Here is a 22,890-nt window from a genome sequence, read left to right on the forward strand (position 1 = left end):
CTGGCCGAACATGCAAGCTGATGCAAAAGCATACGTTAAAGTCTGCGACCAGTGCCAGCGATTTAGCAATGTCCCCAGGCAACCATCGGAATACCTCACCCCAATGGTAGCACCGTGGCCCTTCGCACAATGGGGATTGGACATTTTGGGTCCCTTCCCTTTGGGAGTAAGGCAGATGAAGTTTTTAGTTGTGGGCATCGATTACTTCACCAAATGGGTGGAGGCAGAACCGTTGGCAAATATCACACAACAGAATGTTAAGAACTTCGTGTGGAAGAACATTGTCTGCAGATTTGGAGTGCCGAAGGTATTGGTGTCTGACAACGGACGGCAATTTGACAATGCACTCTTCAAGGACTTTTGCTTACACTTTGGAATTCAGAACCATTACTCCTCGCCTGCACACCCCCAAGCCAACGGCCAGGCTGAAGTAGCAAACCGATCCTTGTTGAAAATCATCAAGACTCGGCTTGAGGGGGCAAAGGGAATATGGCCAGATGAATTACCAGGAGTTTTATGGGCATACAGGACCACTGTGAGGACCCCTACAGGGGAGACCCCTTTCAAGTTAGCCTATGGAAGCGATGCAGTCATACCTGCAGAAGTGCATATGGCTAATCACAGGGTGATGACGTATCAAGACAAGGATAATGAGGACCAGCTTCGTCTGAACCTCGATCTAATAGACGAGGTAAGGGCAAACGCAGAATACAGGGCAGCAAAGTATAAGAACCTCATGGCTAGGCAGTATGATGCGATGGTGAAGCCTAGGCGTTTCAATATAGGAGATCTCGTCCTGAGAAAGGTCTCTTTGTCAACCAAGAACCCAGCACATGGGAAGTTGGGCCCAAACTGGGAAGGACCCTATAGAGTAATCAACTGTAAAAGGCAAGGATCCTACTACCTGGAGGCCCTGGACGGGAGAAAATTGGAACATCCTTGGAATGTGGAGCACCTGAGGAGGTACTACCAGTAAGAGTGAACCTATGGACGAGACTTGGGTCTTATCTGTCTACTAGCGTACTATTATGAGTGATGCTGTTTGATACTACTATGTTTGGTATTGTTTGTGTGTGAAGTTTGAAACTATGATTTACTTTTTATAGTTGTGTTGTGGTTATGGACGAAGTCATGAAGTATGTATTTATTAAATAAAAAGGCATCAGTGTGCATGTGCCTTGTCTGTAAACAATATTTATGTTATGTACAAAATGTTGTGTGAATTCTCCATGATATTGTCGTCCAATTCAATCCTCAAGAGGGTTGAAAGATCCAAGACGAACAAAATCTCTGGACGCAGAGATGTGACGTCTAAATTTTCTTGAATAAAAGAAACCACATCCATACTCGTCCAACTCATGGACGAGGTAAAGCCAACTGAAACAATCCAAATTCTGGACGAGACAAAAAGTTGGCAAAATAAGTAGATGGTATGTAAAATTAGTTTGCAAGTCTTAAGACGAATCAAGCTAATTAAAAATACTACCTGCTAAGACAAGTTAGACTACATGAAAAATATGTATTCTCGACATGGACGAGCTAGGAGTAAAATAGCTTAGCAGCATCCGTCCATGCAAAGAAAATCACTCGTCCATACAAAGAAAATGAAATCATTTATCCATGCAAAGAAAATAAAACTTCATTCAAAGGGTGGACATCCTACGTCCAAAAACCCTTGATTAGTTTGAAAAGCAGAAATAGTATACTTAAAAAACCCGTCCTAAAACCATGGACGAGTATAATGTATTTTTGTTACATAAAGAAGGTCCAAAAACAAAGGACCAAACACAAAAGTTACAAAAAGAAAGAAAAAGCAAGACTACAAAGGTTAAAGTCTCGTCCTAAGAAGGGGTAGCATTCACAGCAGGCTCGTCCTGAGGAGGCTGAGTACTGGCGTCGTCTTCCACGTTGACGTCATCAGAGCCAGTCTGGAGGAGAGAGCTTGTGGCAGCAGCAAGGTTAAGCTTGATTGTGCTGAAGTCAACTTCAGGAAAGTTTTCAACAGCGTCCATTCTGAAATCTTCAAAACCAGCTGCATAATTGCGATCCAAAGTGTCTGTATACTCTTTGGACGACTTGAACTCAGCCACAGCGTCCTCTCTTGCCTTGGAAAGACGAGCATTCAACTCATTGTTCATCTGTTGTAAGTGATCAATGCGCGTCTCCTTCTCCAATGCATCCGTCCTTAGCTCCTCAATCAACTTGTTACGCTCTTTGACCTCGTCCTTAGCTTTTTCAGCAAACCCAGCCCATTTCTTACAATCAGCGTTCACCTCCTGAATCCTTCTCTCCAACAAGACTCTCGTCTTGTCCAGCTCCGTTGCCTGTCTAGACGCTGCTATAAACTTCGACATGGCCTGTGAATAGACAGAACAACATAGAATGATTAGATGAGGAAAATTTAATAACTGAACAAGGACGAGGGATACTGGCATACCTTGAAGAGGTCATGGACGCCTGAATGTTCAAATTCCTTCAAGCCCATGTTGTAGCACATGTTTATATCCTCGTCCTTGACGGCTGTCTGGAAACGTTCCCAAGCCAGATCTTCGCTCTCAATAATGTTGGTAGAAGGCTGGGACGAGCCAGGCATAGTAAACTTGGCTAAAGGAGTTCTGGGCGGAGTCTTGGACGGAGTGGATTCAACTGGAGTGGACGAGTCCACGTCGACTATCTGGACGGCAGGCTGAGTCTGAGGAGGTTTTGACTTAACCACCTTGGACGAGCTCTGCTTAACCCTTTTGTCTCTACGACTGGGGAGCCCTTCCAGGTCAATACTCTTTGGCAAGAATTTTCTTTTGTCCCCAGCCGTTGGACGCGTCTGACCCTCAGGACGATCCTGGGCTACACCCTCAGGACGCTTCCCTTCTCCAGCAATTTCCTTCCCTTTGTTCTCTTTCATGGTTGACATTCCTAAGACGAGATGAACAAGTTAAGAAATGTATACAAAGAAGAAAAGGGAAAGGAAGTTTAGCTAAAAACTTACTTTTTCGCACAGTAACCTCGTGAGCTATAGCTTCGTCTGAAGGCTCGGGACCTAAACCCCACTTGGCTAGACGTCTAAGCGTGACAAGAGAATGGAAGCTCCTATCTGCGTGTAGACGAGCCCTGTGGACTCGGTCACGATGAAATTTGCTCAAGGACGGACGTTTGGCAGCTACAACACAATGAACAAATAAAGGTTAGAAATTGTAAATGTACCAAATAGGAGTAAGAATAAAAATAGACAAGGGGAAGGGACGTACCTTCTGGACGAAGGTTCCCTAAGTCCCCAGTGTAAGGGGGAAAGGGATCCCTGCCAACGTCCACAGGGTTCCCTGCCCAGAAGCCTGAAAGAAAAATGAACTCCGTCTTCCACTTCCTATCAGACGAAGCTAGGGACTTGATCAACCTACAATCATTCCCTCTAGCAGTAAACTGATAAAAACCTTCAGACTGACTTATGGCAGAAGGTTTATAACAATAAAGGAACTCGTCCACTGTAAGAGGACGGTCCCCACCAAAAACTTCCCTCCACAAAATTTGCATGGAGATAATTAACCTCCATGCATTGGGATTGAATTGACAAACACCTAAACCTAACTTGACTAGTAACTCCCTAGCAAAGGCATTTAAAGGAAACCTAAGGCCACCTAAGAAATAAGATTCATAGACGCCTATTCCAAAACGGGGCTCACAACACCACTCTCCATGGACGGGTAGCCTAGGGTTAAACTCGTCTAGGATTTGATACCAGGACCTAAGGTTACCTAACCTTTGTTCGTCCGTCTTAGAATGGACGCCTACAGCGCAACTAAAGACGGTCTCTACCTCGTCCGTAGGATTGGACGGAGAACCAGCTTGAGAGCCAGAAGCTCTCCTAAGCTGTTCTTGGACGACTTCAATAGGGAGCCCAGGGGCCCCAGAAGAGTAGTTCTCGTCCGTGCTTCCTCCACTCTCATCACTAGCACTGCTAGAGCTAGACCTATCACTAGTATCATCACAATACTCGTCTATAACCTTATTAAGGCTATCTGTAGACGAGGAAGCGACAGACATCCCTAACAAGAAACTTAAACCTAAAGACGAGAAAAAGAAGAGTACCTGGCTCTAGACGGAAGAAGACTCTAGACGCAGAGAACTCCTAGACGAGGCTCTAGACGGTGGATGTCAAGGAAGAAAATTTCTGGAATGAGGAGGGTCAAGGGAGGCATTCCACTATTTATAGGATGCTGACCTGGGTAATCGAAACGACCCAACCAATACAGAAGCAACACGTGGCATCTACCTCGGAAAAATAAATCGACGGAATCAGTTTCTAATAAGAAAAAGACACGTGGTACAGTAATTATTAACCAATTGTCCAAGAACGTTCAACCTTTTGGACGACTCATATGGACGAGGGGGCAACTGATGTCACAAATAATCCAAGTCCATAACTCGTCCATATGTCTCGTCCAACGACAGAAACAACAATAGGCGAAGAGAATTACAAGCGTACCAGCGACCCTCGTCCGTATATGGACGAGCTTAATACCTCAAGATCTACTCGTCATTTATGAACGACAAGCCTTCCAAGATGATCTCGTCCGTCTTTCACTAAAAGTGGACGAGATCATCCTGGAGGTCTCGTCCATCCTTACTATGGATGGACTAAAAGTGGACGAGCTCCTCATGAAGGTCTCGTCCATCCTCACTATGGATGGACGAGTTCATCGGCCCGTCCGACCTAGGTAACTTCCACAGCAGTTACTCCCAATTCTCCGGACTCCTCGACACTGGGAACGGTTACCAAACAGATAACCGTTCCACACACACACTATATAAGGCTTCTTCGATGAAGGAAAAAGGTATTCAGACATTTTCTTACTTTTAAGAGAATACTTCTTCGTTACAGAAAGTTCAAAGTAACTAACTTGATCATCGGAGGATTTTTGGCCGGTCATCATCGGTCCCCTCTGATTCTGTGTCTTTGGTATTACAGGAGATAGCCCGAAGATCAACGTTCAAGTCTTATCAACCCACTGATAATCAAGGAATCATCAAAGTTAACAACAAATAATATACTATACCAAATAGTCATACCTAACCAAAACTCAAAACTTTTAATCTCATATGTTGTTAAACAATCAGCTTCACTTTTTGTTTTAGGATTCATGCTTTAAATGGGTTCCATTCCATAGTCTTCTAGAAAATACTAAAGAAATCAAGATTTAAGAGTAAAAACAAAAACGAGTAAAAAGTACAACAAAAGAGAAGCCAAAAAGGGGAATGAAAACCCACTAGTCAGCAAAGATAATTCCATGAAGAAAACTAGAGAAGACCAAAGAGGCAAAGAGAAGAGAAAACAAAAAACGAACCCGAAATGAAAATCTATGAACACACCAAGCTATTGCCAACACCAATTGATGAGTAAGCCAACTAAAAAAAGTGTTGTATGACACCTAACATCCAAGTCCATTTAGGCCTTGGGCCATGGATTAATAATTTGGGCCAGGGGTCCAACCTCCACACCGCTAAGGATCCCATCCCAAGCCCACAATAACTACGAGTCTAAACTGGGTGTTGTCCGAATACTTGAAAAGCGGACTGCGGGTGCCCCACTCACATACTGCTCAGAAAATCATCCCCAGACAATATACACATGCTCGATCATATCGCCATTTGAGTGCTCGGCAGAACCCTAGGAAATGCCGAACACACTTGCTGCAGTGGGAACCATTTCCAAAGCCACTCATACCTAAACATCCACTTAAATTTATCAACATTGGACCTCTCTTTGCACTAGTTAAAAAGATAATGATGATCCCCCTATTAACAATGGGCTATAAATAGGAGAAACTAAAGAATGGAAAAGGGATGCAATTTTTTGGAGAGAAAAGAGAGAGAAAAAGAGGGTCTGAGAGGAAGAAACATAGAGAAAAAAGTGAAAAGTGATCTCATTAAGTCTCTAAACCTAGAACAACCCAAAGTAGAATACCCAGACCCACCATACAAATAAGTTGTGAGCCCAAGTAGCGGTTTGGCCTAGTAAACCCGTCTTTGGTGCGCACAATTGGAGCCCACCATGGGGCTCTCCTACGACGTTGTGGTTCTAGAGGGACTCGAGCTCGGGAAAAATGTCTGAAAGGCATTCGACGAGTCAAGCGGAAAGTGGATCTGTAGGATCTTCTTGAGGGTTTAGTTGGCGAGAGCGCAGACAGAAGGAACGAGAAGATAGGGAGCACAACCAACGAGAAGAAATGTCCGGCACGGGGGAAGGATTGTACCAAACCCAACGAATAGTCTCTGGTGCTACGGGACGTAGGCAGAGGGAGGAATGAGATGAAGAGCTTGAACGGCTGCGCAGACTAGTCAGGGGTTTAGAGCTGGAGGTAAGGGGTAGGCGTCGGAGAAGAGACAGAGATGACCAACAACGGGAGGTCGGCAACGAGGGAAATAGATATGGGGAGGGATCTAATCAATTCAGATCTCGGCTACGACGAAGTCGTTCACATTCTCGGGAATCCTATCAATACCGAGACCGTTCACATTCGTGGGGATCTCGACGACATAGGAATCGGTCTCCCTCCCGGGAGTCAGGGCAGCGCCGAGATCGCTCACATTCTCGGGAGAATCAATTTAGGAACTCAGTCTCCTCAGAGGAGAGGTGGCCTCGAAATGCCGCCATGGATGCTATGAGTCGCACTTTGCGAAAAGTAGCTTGGTCCCCGTTTTCAGACGAAATCGAGCGGGTCGGAATGCCAGACAGGTTTACCAGCCCACCTTTCAATTGCTACAACGGGAAAACTGATCCAGTAGAGCACGTCAGTCATTATATTCAGATGATGTTTTTGCATACTCATAACGATGCGCTGATGTGCAAGGTATTTCCTTTGAGTCTGGGACCAACTGTTTTGAAGTGGTTTAACGAGTTACGGAAAGGATCCATACATAGTTTTTCAGAGCTAATTCAAGAGTTCAGCGTTCGGTTTGTGACCTGTAGCCAAGTACATCAGCCGGTAGATGCGCTTTTGTCTATGAAAATGAGGACAGGAGAGACCCTCTGTAGTTATGCCAGCCGGTATTGGGAGCTATACAATGAGATAGGTAGGGATAACAAAAAGGTTATAGCAAGCACTTTTAGGATGGGATTTCCCGAGGATTCCGGGCTACGAGAGTCGTTGACCAAGAAGCCTCCCGAAGACATGAGGCAGCTTATGAGATGCATTGAGGAATATAAACGATTAGAGGATGATCGGCTACAAAGCAAAGGCAAAGCACCAATGATAAATCGTCCCCGGCATATTGGTTTTCCGTTTAGATCTCGAAGGGGTCTGACAATTCAAGAGCCGACCATACAGGTGGGGGAAGGGAATGTGACGTTTAAGGAACCGGTACACAGGATTATTCATCGGATCAAACACGAGCCATATTTTCGATGGCCGAACAAGATGGGAGGGGACCCATCCAGGAGGAATCAGAATTTGTACTGCACTTATCACCGGGACAAAGGTCACACTACCAAACAGTGTCGAGTGTTGAAGGATCACCTTAGGCAACTAGTCAAGGCCGGGCATTTAAAGGATTTCGTGCTGGACTCGGGGGACAGAGTCGCGGGGCAAGATACTCAGCAAAGGGGGAACCCTCTCCCACCCCCTATAGGGGTGATTGAAGTTATCCACGCTGCCTCAGAAAAGCTTATTGCAAGAAGAAGAAAAGGAGTATTGACAGTAGCACTAGTAGAGGGTAACCCAGACGAACAGTCGCCGGGTAAGAAGATGAAGTTTGCACGGAAGCCTATCACATTCGATGATGACGATTTGGAGGGGACGATTCAATCACATGATGATGCGTTAGTCATCACAGCCCAGATAAGTGGCTTCTTAGTAAAAAGGGTAATGGTAGACCAAGGAAGCGGGGCTGACGTAATGTACCCAGATCTGTTCAGGGGACTCGGACTGAGGAAAGAAGACCTAATGAAGCACACTTCGCCCTTGATTGGGTTCGATGGTAAAGTAGTGATACCTGAAGGGCAAATTTCACTTCCTGTGATTTTGGGAGGGAAGGAGGTGGCAGTGACATTTACAATAGTAACTTCATTTTCCCCGTATACAGCCATCCTGGGGAGACCGTGGATCCATTCAATGGTTGCTGTCCCGTCTACCCTACATGTAAAGATCAAGTTTCCAACCGAGTAGGGTGTCACCGTGATAAGGGGAGACCAGCAAGTGGCCAGACAGTGTCTTATTGCCGTAATTAATTGGAAGCGGGGGAATCAAGTCAATCAAGGAGAAACAACCGGACAACTAGTGAGAGACAAAGGGACTGGGCAATCCGAATAGGAGCAAGTTGGGCAGGAAAATGCATTTCGGAAGGTCCCTTTATAGCAATCACAGGGGCCCCAAGAAGGAATGAGGGCTGGCTGCGCTGAGGAGCTAGTAAAGGTAAAGATATTACCGGATACTAATAAATATTTTTAGGTTGGAGCGAGTATGAATAATAAGGAAAGGGTTCAAGTATTGCTGTTTCTGACTCAAAACATAGATGTCTTCGCTTGGGACCCCTATGATGTCCCCGGGGTTAATCCCGAGTTTATCGTCCACAAGCTTAATGTAGATCCCTCATATCCCCCGAAGAAGCAGAAGCCGAAAAGATCAGCCAAAGACCTTGTTGAGGCAATAAGGCAGGAGGTAGAGAAGTTGAAGAAGGCCGGAGCGATAAAGGAGACCTTCTTCCTGGAGTGGCTGGCAAATACCGTGGTCGTCAGGAAGAAGAATGGCAAATGAAGGATCTGTGTGGATTTCACGGACTTGAACCGAGCATGCCCGAAGGACCCATTTCCCATGCCAAAAATTGATCAATTGGTGGACGCCACTTACGGGCACCCGAGGATGAGTTTCCTGGATGTCTTTCAAGGATACCATCAGATTGCCTTGGCCGCCGAAGACTAGGAGAAAACGGCATTCATATCCCCCGACGCTAATTATCATTACACCGTGATGCCCTTTGGGCTAAAGAATGCCGAGGCGACATACCAGCGGATAATGACGAGGATGTTTTGAGATAAAATTGGGCATTCGGTTGAAGTGTATATTGACGACATTGTGGTGAAAAGTAAGCAAGAGGCACGGCACATAGAGGATCTTCAAGGGGTGTTTAAAATACTGCGAAAACATAAATTGCGCCTTAACGCAGAAAAATGTGCCTTTAGAGTGGGGGCTGGCAAATTTTTGGGGTACTTGATCACCAGCCGCAGGATAGAGGTTAATCCAGACCAGATAGAGGTCGTGAAGCATCTTAGGTCGCCGAGCAATCTGAAAGAAGTACAGGTGTTGACTGGGATGTTGGCCGCTCTTAATCGATTCATCTCAAAATTCTCAGATCGCTGCCGTCCATTTTATCAGCTTTTAAAGAAATGGAAAGGATTTCAATGGGATGATGAATGTGAAAAGGCTTTCCAGGATCTCAAGGAATACTTAACGCGAGCATCGATGTTGACTGCACCAGAGCCCGGAGAAGAGCTGTTTATGTACCTCTCGGTATCTGACCATGCTGTAAGTGCTGTGATTTTAAGAGACTGGGGAGTACAACCACCCGTGTATTATATCAGCAAGACCCTAGTCGACGCAGAGACCAGATATTTGTCTTTAGAGAAATTGGTGTTGGCCCTAGTACATGCCATCAGGAAGTTGCCTCAGTACTTTCAGGCTCATACTATGTATGTGTTGACCGAATACCCACTACAGTCATTATTGAAAAGATCTGATTTCACAAGGCGAATAGCTAAGTGGGGGACATGACTCGGGGCATTCGACGTAAGGTATAAGCCAAGAAGTTCAGTAAAAGGGTAGGTATCAGCTGATTTTGTGGCGGAATTCTCTCCTAAAGGGGAAATGGTCTGTCAATTGGAACATCGCCCGTGGAAGGTGCATGTGGGCGGTGCTTCCAACGCCAAAGGGGCCGGAGCCGAGATCGTCATAATTACCTCGGAGGGTATTCTCTTGGAGCATTCATTCAAGTTGGGGTTTAACGCCTCCAACAGCGAGGCAGAGTATGAAGCTTTGCTTGCCGGATTAAGGGCAGTCTCAAGGTTAGAAGCCCGGGATGTGGAAATTTATTCGGATTCACAGCTCATGGTTAATCAGGTGTAGGGAAGTTTTGAGGCTCGAGATCCTCGGATGAAAGCGTACTTAGAATTGGTAAAGCAGACCATAAGTAACTTTTGTACTGTAAAGGTGATCCAAGTGGCCCGAGCACAGAACAGGCATGCCAACTCCCTCGCCACACTGGCATCGTCAATTGCTGAGGAGATTCCTCGACTAATCAGAGTGGGACTTGTCCTCGAGCTTAGCATTAAGGTGGTGGGAGACAAAGGGGCTGCAAGGGTCGAAGTCACAACAGTCACAACACTTGAACCAAGCTGAATGAATCCCATCATTGACTTCTTAGTTGACGACCGAGTCTCGGACAATGAGAAGGAAGCCAACAAGATCCGCAAGGTAGCCGCCCGGTATTGCTTGTCCAAAGACCGGAAGCTCTATCGCAGGTCATTCGAGGGACCGTATCTTTTGTGCTTACACCCAGAGAAAGTAGGCCAACTCTTGGCTGAGCTACATGAAAGGGTATGCGGCAGCGACGTAGGAGGACAATCATTGGTGCACCGGGCAATGACTCAGGGATTCTGGTGGCCCCAAATGCAAAAGGATGTTGTAGAATACATTCGAAAGTATGAGCAATGTCAAAAGCATGCCCCTCTGATTCACCAGCCTGCCGGCCATTTGAACCCGATTAGTAGTCCTTGGCCCTTCGCATAATGGGGGCTGGATATCCTCGGACCATTTCCCCGAGCACTGGGTAATCGAAGATTCGTTTTGATAGTCATGGATTACTTCACCAAATGGGTGGCAGTAGAGGCTCTGGCTAATATCCGGGATGTGGATGTGAAGAAATTCATATGGAAGAATATAATCACCCGGTTTAGGGTGCTGGACTCCCTTATATCGGATAATGGACTGTAGTTCGACAGCCGAGCTTTCCATGAATTTTGCAACAACCTCGGTATCAGGAACAAATATTCCTCTCCGGCATATCCACAAGGTAATGGCCAGGCCGAGGCTGTGAACAAGGTAATCATGAACGGCTTGAAGAGAAGACTGGAAGGTGCAAAGGGTAACTGGGCCGAGGAATTACCCAATGTTTTGTGGGCATACCGGACAACTCCTCAAAGGTCTACAGGGGAGACCTCATTCTCTCTCACATACGGGGCGGAGGCTGTGATACCAGCCGAGGTCAATTTGTGTAGCGCGCAAGTTTCAAAATTCAACACGTCCCAGAATGACGATCAGCTGATAGAGCGTCTTGATTTACTTGAAGAATACCGGGACACAGTGACTATACAACTAGCTGAGTATCAGTAAAATCTTGCCCGGCGTTATAACCAAGATGTAAGGGTGAGGAAATTCAATGTCGGAGACCTGGTACTGAGGAAAGCAGTAGGAAGCATGTGAGATACAAACACCGAGAAGCTAGCCCAAACTTGGGAAGGACCGTACAGAATTACAGCCATTGCAGGTGTAGGAGCGTACTATCTGGAAGACATGATCGAAATACCATTGCCCCAGCCTTGGAATGCTTATAATCTTAAGAAGTTTTATCAATGACTGTCCATGCACAGAAAAATGTACTTTGTACTAACTAATATGATAACGATGTAACTAGTTCGTGCAGGCCCAACCAACTCTATTTATTTAAGTACGTCTGGTTGATAAACAAGGAGGAAGGTGAAGAGATTCAAGCAGTTAGTAAATTTCTAAGGACAGAAACCTGCTTCTCGGTTTGATCCCTATCACCGAGCAGGTGGAAACCCTATTCAAAAATTTCTAAGGACAGAAGCCTGCTTCTCGGTTCGATCCCTATCACCGAGCAGGTGGGAACCTTATTCAAAACATTCTAAGGACAGAAGTATTACAAAAGAAAATATATATTCCAGGGCGGAAACATGCCCTGTTCATTAGTGAAACATGCATGCACGGAGGACTCTGAAGTATTTACAAAGAGGTTAGAATATAGATGCATAGTCATAAAAACGATTAAGGTAACTGCCGGCAAATAAACCTTAGTCAAAATCAAGCATGAAAAATCAATTACCTCGTCACCAAAACCCGGTGACATTAAGTTTAAACCTAGAAATTGAATAACTGTTTGGTAAAGAAACCAGAAATTAACTGTTTAGTCGCCATAGCCCGGCGACATGGGCAAACCAACTCAAAATAAAAGTCACCAAATAGAAGCAAATAAGAAATAAAGTAAAAACAGGTTTGGCAATTAAGAAGTGAGATCCATGGGCTGCGTCTCAGATGTCATCTCGGTAGACTGGTGCTTAGATACAGAGGGCTGGAAATGAACATTTTCACCGGAAGGGCCGTCAGTAGGGGGGTTGCTGGTGGCTTCTGTCCTTATCATTTCCACATGAGCGTCAATCTACTCCACCAGCTCCCTCAAACTGTCTGTTTCCTCCTCATCATTTGGTCCAGTAGGGTTCCACACGACTGGGGCAGGGTCTAGAAAGGGAATCCAGACAAGGTCCCTAAGAGGGGAGTCCTCAGGCACCCGGCTCCACGCCCTTCTCCGCATTAGCAAACCCCTCGTCATACCACTTACTCTCACAAGCTTTCAGGGCTACCTGTAAATCAGCAACTTCCTCGGATAGGGTAGCATTCAAACTTGCTGCTTTGGCTAGCTTCACTTCCATTTCATTTTGCTGCGTTACCAGCTCCGCTGACCTTTTCTCAGCTAACGCCCGGGTTTTCTCCGTGGCAGCAGCCCTCTTCTCAGCAGCCTTAACAGTTTTCGTTTTCACCTTAACCATTTTGACAGCCTCTTCCCTACCGACCTTTTCCCGGTCAACCTTCTCAGTAAGGTCCTTCACCCTCTCATTCAGGATATAGGCTAGCTGAGCGGCCTATCAAAGACGACATTACTCATGCACAATAGCTTAAAGAAGCAACATATACGGCAATAATAAGAACGTGTGTAAAAAGCAAGTGTACAAAGAAAGAGAAGTTACCGTGACAGTGTGCCATTGGAGTCTTCTCCCTATGGACTCATCGGTCCCATCAGCAAAAGTGCTTACGTCCTCAGGCAAAAGGAGACCGTGCACCAAGCTTTGGGCAACACAGCCCCCTTCTCCTTTCTCCCACGCCCGTACACTAGCTCTAGCCGGGAGGGGCGTGCTATCTAACTCAAATGTGGGTTGCCATAACTGCACTGGTCTAGAGGATGAGGCCACGTTTGTCCCAACCTGAGCCGAGGGCTCCTGAATAGTAACACCCCTGGACAGTTGGTGGGGAGTTTGAACCTAAGCGTCTCCCGGGCTAGTGGAGGTTAGGTCAGCGACCCGTTGTCTCTTACGAGTCCGCTCGGAAGAAGGAGGAGGTAGAGGATAAGCGGGAGAAGCCTGGACACACCCTTGGGGTGGCTGTTGCTGAACGGCCTGACTTGCCCTAGGGATAAAACGACCAACTGTCAAAGTCTTATGGGTCACCATGTCTTCAGGAACAGAATGCGTCCTGGAAAAGTCACTGGATTCTGCGGCTTCTTGTTCGACTACCTGAACAGGAGCCTCAGGTTCTGCAAGTACAACTTCACGCTAGATGGCCTCGTGAGCACGTTCCCAGAGATATCTGGAGGCTACTTCAGCTGATTCGTCCCTTATAGGCGCGAGTTCATCTGAACAGGTGTATCGCGGGCCAAGGTCTCGGGCTTCGCCTACAGTAAAATTGGGAGGAAGAAAGTTCGTATGCCAAACGTCTATGTAGGAGAGGAGAGGACTGTCAATAATAAGGGCTTGGCTGAAGGGTTGCCAAGTGGAGTACACCAGATCTACGCCGAGGATGAGGTGAGATGCACGGAGTTGCCTATCCCGGTGCACAAAAATTTTGGACCTGAGCACAAAGTTCAGGTCCTGAACGTGAACCGTTCTGATGTCCTGGGTAAACACCGAACCGTCTGTAGCAAAAAATGGCGAGTCAGAGTTAGGGTAAATAAAATAATTACGAACGGAAGGGGTATAATAAATTAAAGATTAGAACGAACCAACTTCGCGCCGAGATAAAGGGGGAGGGATACCACCAGCAAACTAATTGCCACGCACCCGGACATATTCCCTGGCAAAGTTTCTATTAGAGTCCGGCAAACATGAAATTAGTCGTACCCTCATATCTCTAGTCTTTAAATAGTAATTGGATTTCTTCTTTCCACATAGGTTGTACATGTGGTTTATGTCATGACGATCTAATTGCAAACCAAACGTTTGGTTTAACCTACTCACACAACTCACTACCCGGTAAAAGTTAGGGGGAAGTTGGTCGGGACTCAATCCATAGTATCTAAGGGTATTAAGTAAAAGTGGGTCTATAGGAAACCTAACCCCGCCCTCTAGAATAGGCATCAACGGGAAAAAGGCCGTGCCTTCCCCTCTATGGAAAGCGATCTCGCTTTCATGGCAATACGCCATCTCCACATCATCAAGGATGCTATAGTTTTGCCTAAAAGCGGCTAAGGGTGCTCCGACATTCAAAAGATAAGCAAAACCCATCCTAAAGCCTAAGAATCATAAAGAACTCTAGGAAAAGAAATGAAAGCAAAGGAAAGGGGAAGAATACTTACTTTTGGCTCTAAGGGAGAGAAGGATTCTGGGTTTGTGGACAGGTACGCAGGTGAATGCTCGACATAGAGAAATTTCAGAGGAACAAAGAATGAAAAGTGAGAAGATGGATTATGATGAACTATTTATAGGAACCAAGGGAAATGAGCATCAGTTAATGAGCAATAATTGGTATTAATTAGTAATGATGAAGTAAAAAGGAGTGGCCTTAGAAATACCCAGAGCAACCAACACACGCGCCTCGGTTTGTGAACCGACAGGTAATAATGACAGCAGAACCAGAAGGTCTGAAGCAAAGCGCCTTTTGAGAAACGCATTAATGGACCACTGTATCCACCCAAAACGCACCCGTTGGATTTCTCGGGCAAACTGCTACCTCTCTGGCTCCTTAATTCGTCCCCGGGAGCCGTGAACAAATTGAGGGGGGGCTATTGTACGACACCTAACATCCAAGTCCATTTGGGCCTTGGGCCATGGATTAATAATATAGGTCGGGGGTCCAACCTCCACACCGCTAAGGATCCCATCCCAAGCCCACAATAACTACGAGTCTAAGCTGGGTGTTGTCCGAATACTTGAAAAGCGGACTGTGGGTGCCCCGCTCACATACTGCTCGGAAAATCATCCCCGAACGATATACACATGCTCAGTCATATCGCCATTTGAGTGCTTGGCAGAATCCTAGAAAACTCTGCTGCCGAACACACTTGCTGCAGTGGGAACCATTTCCAAAGCCACTCATACCTAAACATCCACTTAAATTTATCAACATTGGACCTCTCTTCACACTAGTTAAAAAGATAATGATGATCCCCCCATTAACAATGGGCTATAAATAGGAGAAACTAAAGAATGGAAAGGGGATGCAATTTTTTGGAGAGAAAAGAGAGAGAAAAAGAGGGTCTGAGAGGAAGAAACATAGAGAAAAGAGAGAAAAGTGATCTCATTGAGCCTCTAAACCTAGAACAACCCAAAATAGGATACCCAGACCCACCATACAAATAAGTTGTGAGCCCAAGTAGCGGTTTGGCCCAATAAACCCATCTTTGGTGCGCACAAGTGCTTTTTTTAGAATCAAGATGGAGAGAGTGAGTGTTTTTTTTCTTCTTTCTTTTTTATGCCTTTTGTTACTTGTCTATTCTTTCTTTTTTCTGCCTTTTGTTATATTTCCTTCTGCATTTTATTACTTGTATATTGAGAAAATTAGTGTCTCTCTTTCTCTCCCTCTCTACATTTCAAGTAATAAACATGAATTTTCTTAATGAAATGTGGTTCAAAGATTTAATCTAGAGGATACTTAGATGTGGTGATTTTTTTTTTTTTTTTTTTTCTGAGAAAGCTAAAGATTTGGTGATTTAATTGGACTTCATGTCATATTAGCTTTTTTGCTTTAGGAGAAAAGGTTAGAAATAACTTATTTCCTCTCAATTTTCAATTAAGGGCTTAAATAATTTAGATGGAACCTCAAATCTTTTAGGCAGGCCTTTCTTTTTTTTCTTTTTTTTTCTTTTTTCAAGATAAGAAAGCAACATTATATAATATATTAATATTGTTGGGGGTCCTCTTACAAGTGGGGACCTTAGGCGATGGCCTAAATGGCCTATAGGTTCAGCCGGCCATAGACTGATAGTGGATCACCCTGGAGTATACCTTTCCTGCCATGCCATCAAAATAGGCTTCCAAACTGCCATTAATAGCTACTTTGTTTTGAGAACTAATACAAAGCTTGACCCTATTTTTGAATCTGTAAAGGCATACCAATCGTCTCTAAAGTATAGAAAATAAATGGAATCATACGTCCTAGTAGTAGACCTCGCAGAAGACCCTTCTCTATGACAATTCTTCACAAGCTCCTAACCAAGCATTGCACTTTCAGTTATTCATGAAAACTGTTTGAGTAGGACTAATGAAATCATTAAAGTAAGAGACTTTACACATAAGGTTCTAGATTTGCAAGATGGTTTTACAAGAAGATTTTGGTTACACCTTCATTTTAACCAACATTTTGGGTTCAAGAGTGAGGGTTGTGGGCCTTGTGGCACCAGCTCCAAACAAGAAATTCTAGACCTTTTGTTTCAGGAGGGCTTTATGCATTTCCTGTGGATACATAAGTACGCCGAAGTTCTCTCTGCTTTTCGATATGGACATTATGGCCAAAACGGAGCCATGATTTTATTTTTAAGGGAGTCAAATTAAAACTATGATGATAAAAAAAATAAAAATTAACCTTTTTGCATATTATGTATTTAGTTATATATAAAAATATTTTATAAGAATGACAAAATTTGGTTACGAACTTAGTTGTAGTCGTTGACTATAACTCACACTAAAGAAATCAATATAGTATTTTGAAAATCTAACCATTGGAGTGCATGTTTTTTATGTTCTTATTAGGTATGTCAATTTTTGTGCCAATTAAATGTTATATACTATTTGATCCATAAATTTATCTTTTCTGCATAATTTTAGACTATAAAAACTTGAAATTTAAACATTTAATTAATGATATAGCTATTGATATTTGATATTTTGCAAATTTTGCAAATATGAAGAGTATAAGAAGAAAATGTAATCTAATAATAAATTCGTCAAAATTTACATCTAATAAAAATATATCAAGTGGAATTGTAACCATTGTCAATAATCAAATTTGGAGATAAACTTTGTCCTTTAAAACAATTTGAGATACAAATAAAAGTATTTTTCTAATTCTGTAAGTGTAAATCAAACTGGACAATTGTGTGCTGAGATTAACTAAAAGATTTTCTCAAAAAAAAAAAAAAAAAAAAAAAGATTAACTTAAAAGATAAGTAAAAAAGAAACTCGTTCATTTTCTAATTCATTTTGTTGTGAAGCATGCAACTTAATTATTTTCACAAGTGGGGTATGTGGTTGTTGGAAAAAGCAGGGACGCAAAGAAGCTCATTATTCATATATTTTTTTTTATATAAGATTTAAATGAACCCTAGATTTACCACACGGGGGTGTGGCTTGATGGCAGAGTCCTTGCCCTAACATTCAGAGAAAAGTGATTTAAGCGATAGCTCTAACAAGATCTATGTGGTACACGTGGTATTACCCATTGCCGTCACGTGACGTGGGGTTAATAAGTCCACACTGGAAACCCATTTTTTCATTCAGGAAAAAAAGAACCCTAGACTTCAAAATTTTAAATGGGTTTGGGTTAGCATCCCTAGGTATTGAAAGAGATAAATATTGGACCTTGTTAAGTTGCATATCTATAGATACGGATACCTTCTTTTGCAATCATAGGAAAAATTTAAAGGGCCAAAATGGTCATTTTATGCATCCAAGGCTAAAAATCTTCATTTACATGTGCGTAAATTTAATCTAGAGTAAAAATTCTTATCATAATGGGTCATTATGGAATTCAATGACAAAGTTGTCATAAAATCATAAGTTTTGACCAAGTCACATAAAAATATGATTTTCAATGGTTAAAATGATTTTAAAGTGAGCTTAAATGCGTGGAATTAAAATTGATTGATTTTGATTGGTTCTTAAGAGGAGTAATAGCCAAGAGCCTCGTAGTTCAAATGGTTAACACTTTTTAGTGTTTCCAATAAAAATATCCAACGTTCAAATCCCCTAATTCCCAAACATTGAAATATATATATAAAGAGGAATAATGAAAGTCAAATAAAATCTTAATTTTCATTAGTTTAATTGAAATATTAATTATGGTCATGCATCCATTAGAAGATAATACAAGTTAAGATCCGTTTGGTTGGGGATGGAAAAGTGGAAGCATAGAAGTGGGGAAGGGATAGAAAAGTTGTTGGGGGAGGGGGGGGGGGGAGATAAAAGAGATTTTAGCTTTCTCTCAAAGTGTTTGATTGGGGGTGGAAAAGTGAATGGATAAAAAATTTACTCTTATGCCCCTATTAAATAAATAAATAAATAAAGCAATTAAAAAGAAAGATGAACCAAAAATAAAACCCAAGTCAGATGGAAAAAAGGGATGAGAATTACCAGAAAAAGGCAAAAACTAAAGAAGAAAACCAAAAAGAAGAAGAAGAAGAAAAGCATATTGGTAGCTGGAAAAGAAAAAATCTAGAGAGTGAGGGGAAAATGACAAAATCTATGTGAACATTGCACATGGGCTTTTCGGTCTACATGGGCAAGAACTTTGCACATGGGCTTTTCAATGATCTCTCTAGTTTTCTCCCCGATTTGGGAAGAAAACATTTTGTTGGGCACATGAAGAAAATACTCAAACCCCACTAATTTTCTCTTCTAAAATCACTCTAATCAAACACTCAAAAAATTATTGTCTCTATTTTTCTCTCCCCCTTTTTTATCCCGCAAAATCACCACAACCAAATGGGGCGTTAATTGTGAAATTTCTTATGATAAAAATTATTTATTCATTTTTCAAAAATAATAATTAGATTTATAATTTGGAAGGGCCAATCCAATTGGAATCATTTCATTCAAAGAAGAGTCTATTTTGATTTTTTTTTTTTTTTTTTTTAAAGGACTTATCCTTTAAATAGTAAAAAAAAAATTAGAATAAATTCGTATTGGGTACAAAAATAAATAAAAATTTTGGAAAACTAGGATTAAAGTGTTGATTAACACTTTGACCAAGTTTCGGAGTACCAACTAGGCCCTTTCCATGCACAAAGTGCTTGGGAGTCTAGAGGGAAAAATGTTCAAGCTGCGGGGTTAACAGCATGTTGTAATTATTTCTCCAAAAAATAAAAATAAAACAAAACAAACTAGGCCCTTCTATTTCTTGAACGGCAATTTGAGAAGTCAAATCAGCACTTTGATTTCACACCTCCAAAAGGGGAGCATGGGCTAGAGGCAAAGATTTGTTAAGTCTAGCCCATAAAAGGAATAGTTTAAGAATTCCTAATTTAAATTAATTAATTATTTGAGTTTTCTTTGTATAGAAGAATAGTTTATTTCTTGTCAAAAGAAAGGTATTCCTTGTCCAATCCATGGTAAATTATATTCCTTGTCTTACTAAGAAAAGTGTTCATTGTCTATCAAGAAAAGAAATGCGTTCCTTATCCATTAAAGAATATGTATTGAAGCCTTATTTAGACATGTTACACATGTACAACACAAGGAATAATTTTGTTTTGTGGAAGAGTTAGAGAACAATGATTTGTCTAGTGAGAGAGACTAAGCCTCGTTTGGTGTGTTAATGAGAGAGCACCTTTGGGTGTCTTGCATTAAATGATTAAATTCTTAATTTCCTAATAACTTAAAGCTTTTTAGACAATTGATAATTTATCATAATATCAGAGTAAGATATCACGTGAAGGAAGAGTATTAGATTAGATGATTAAATTCATACAATAGATAATTTATCAAAATGCATTGGGGTTTTGTGTTAATTTTTGTTTGTGAGAATTTTTTTTGGAGGATTTGTTTGTGAGAATTAGTGAGACTTGTGAGTGTGGTTGTAATAAGTATTATTAGTTAATAGTGGATTTTGGTTAATGGTACCCATGGATATAAGCAGCAACTAGAATTCTTTCTAACTCATAGCAATTATGGTTATTCTAGAAACTCCAACAAGGAACTAAAAACTCCTTGATCTTCATGAAATCTACTATTTTCACTTGAATTTCAACAATACAGAAATTGACTACATTCTACGAACCATATCCTTTAATTCCTTATTCTTGGAGAGTTATCGGGCCACTTACATTTCATGCAGGTTGCAATATCTGATAACTTTGCTACTTTGGTTGTTAGAATATCTGAAGTTCTTTGTTGTCTGAGTGATTTGTAGGCTATCTATCGGGGAAGCTAGACAAAATGGTTTATGGGAAATTTGATAGACATTTCTTGAATGCAAACATTGTCATGGAAAATTTGATGTTGATAGGGTTAAAACTCATCTATGTAGTGTCAAATTGTGATTTAGATTCGTATAGCATTTAAAGAGTGTTGATTGGCCAAGTAATTGACCAAATGGTATATATATATCAGAGAAATTGTAGAAGTCACATTTTAATATTACCGAGTCACTATGACGTATGAATGATGTCATACTCTTCTCTAACCAGTTTCATAATTATTAATTTTTTATTTTTTATTTTTTAGTTTTTTTTGGCTAAATAAAAAAAAGGTGAAATTTTGGGAGCAAGTTACTTTTTACCATGATGAGTTAAACTCCTATGTTAGATGGTCTTGCCAACCTCGATACTAAGGCATTCCTCACAACTCAAACTCAAGCGTTAAGGCGAGGTGGACGAGGTACTTGACCACTAAACTCCCACCCTGAGGTCATAATTATTAATTTGCGATTCCACTCTTGATTTGTAAATTAATGGAATGGCCAAAGTGAAACTTTTGCTATGTTTGTTTTGACACTAATACTTTTTAGAAAATGAACTATTTTTTAGAAAATTATCTTATTTTCCAATGTTTAGTAGTGACATTAAAATGAGTTAGAAAACTATTTCTTGATTTTCCTTATTTAGCTTGGTGTGAGATAGAGTTGTTTTTTATAAAATTTTACCGAAAACAACTTTATTTCATGTTAAGCTAAATACGGAAAATTAAGAGATAATTTTCCTTTCATTCAATTCAATTTTTTTTCTTGATACTACCAAACACAATAAAACAAATAGAATTATCTTTACATAAGTTTTCATCAAAACAGACAATTTTTTTTTTTAATTAATCCATAGCAGTACATAGAGCACTTGTGCCGATAGAGCATATACAATACAATCTCTAGACTAGTAGTAACTGGTTAGCCATTTCCCACACTTCCACGTAGGCCCTACGCATGGCCCTCCATTGCTGACAATCCTTCGGTACCATAAAACAACAAGATCCATCTATCATTTTAATACTTCCATGTGTACACCAATTTTTTTTTTTTTTTTTTTTGTCTGAATAAAAAAAAGGTAGGATCATGGAGGTAAATCACATTCTACAAAGCAAGATATACCATGAGATGCCCTTATTGGCTTGCGGCATTGGTGCTAATGAGTCCCACCCTACTCAAACCCAAGCGTTATAGCAGGGTGGATTAGGTGCTTGACCACTAGATCTTCACACCAGAGTTCATATGTACATAGTACACCATTTTGGCTAGCATTTCGTAGTTCCAATTACTACCTTTTGAATACTATTAACCAGAAAAGAAAAAGAATACTACTATACAAAATAATACCTAGTAGTATCACTTGAAAGGATTAATATATAACTAATATGTTAAAATCCCAAAGGACTAGTTTAGTAGTTTTTAGTCTAGTGTGATTCATGAAGTTATTGGTTTAAGTGTGAGTTGGATTAATTTTTTAGTTCATTTGCATGTGTATAGTTTTTTAAAGGTTCACTTTTTCTTTAGATAAAACTGTACATTTATCAATTTTCAAACAAATAAATAAATATAAACTGTTAAAATTTAAAAGAATTTAACCCCCTTATTTTTTTTAATTAGAAACACATATTTACAAATGAGAGAGAATGAGGTTTAAATACAAAAGCACAAGAAGTTAACTAATCAAAACACAAGTGAGCTAATTGCATATAGGACAGCCATATAAAATCATAGAAAGTGTTAAGAGGCTTAGAGCGACTATAAAATGATTAATTTGCGGACTTTAATAATCTAATAAATGAATATTTGAAATATATTTTTTTGTGATTGGTGACACATGTTTATAAGATTTATGTAATAAAATTAGTAGAATTTCTAGTATTACTGCTCTGATGTCTTTTTGTCCAGCAACATATATATAACCACTATAGCTAGCTAGCTATAGGTAGTGAGGATAATTGCTATTCTCATGGACTAGTACAGTAGGTTAGGTTCTAAGTTATAATTAGACTATTTGCATGCAATCCTTCTTTATTCAACATCAATCACACCGCAAGAAAAAAACTCCAAAGCCACATTGTGACGTGCCAACCTTGCATAGGCACTAGGGCTGAGGATGTCGCCAGTTTTGTCACCGTCACCATTGTCAGTCACCACTTTGTTCACCACTTCATCAGCGCATGCAATATTGTGCTGTAGGTGGTGATGGAATGAGAGAAAAGTTTCAAAATCCGTACTAGTTGGTTGGTGTGAGAGCTGAAGTGAAACAAATGATGGAGCAAAGACGACAAGAAGTCTCTGGTTAGAACGCCACAAATGACAAATGAAAGGTAATCATGAGTAAAAGAAAGTTACATTTGTGGAAAATGTCACTTACAAGATTGTGGAGCTAAGTTCGATCGAGTAAGAAGTTAAAGTATTGCTTGAACTCCATTATTGAGCCTATGTT

The 22,890-nt window shown here is 41.4% G+C and overlaps 2 protein-coding genes across 2 annotated transcripts in view; one reads left to right on the forward strand and one right to left on the reverse strand.

Annotated features, from left to right (window-relative positions):
• The window catches only part of LOC126709155 (expansin-like B1), a 39,709-nt gene that overhangs the window by 11,863 nt on the left and 4,956 nt on the right, over positions 1–22,890 (reverse strand). The window lies entirely within an intron of this gene.
• LOC126708442 (uncharacterized) lies at positions 6,720–8,159 on the forward strand. The gene has a single exon (XM_050408237.1). It carries the CDS (start codon positions 6,720–6,722, stop codon positions 8,157–8,159), a length of 1,440 nt encoding a protein of 479 aa, XP_050264194.1.

The sequence above is a fragment of the Quercus robur genome, chromosome 12 (assembly GCF_932294415.1).
Source record: "Quercus robur chromosome 12, dhQueRobu3.1, whole genome shotgun sequence".
Taxonomy (NCBI): Eukaryota; Viridiplantae; Streptophyta; class Magnoliopsida; order Fagales; family Fagaceae; genus Quercus; species Quercus robur.

Coding starts and splice junctions, on each gene's coding strand:
- LOC126708442 (XM_050408237.1), top strand. CDS start 6,720: ATGCCAGACAGGTTTACCAGCCCACCTTTCAATTGCTACAACGGGAAA.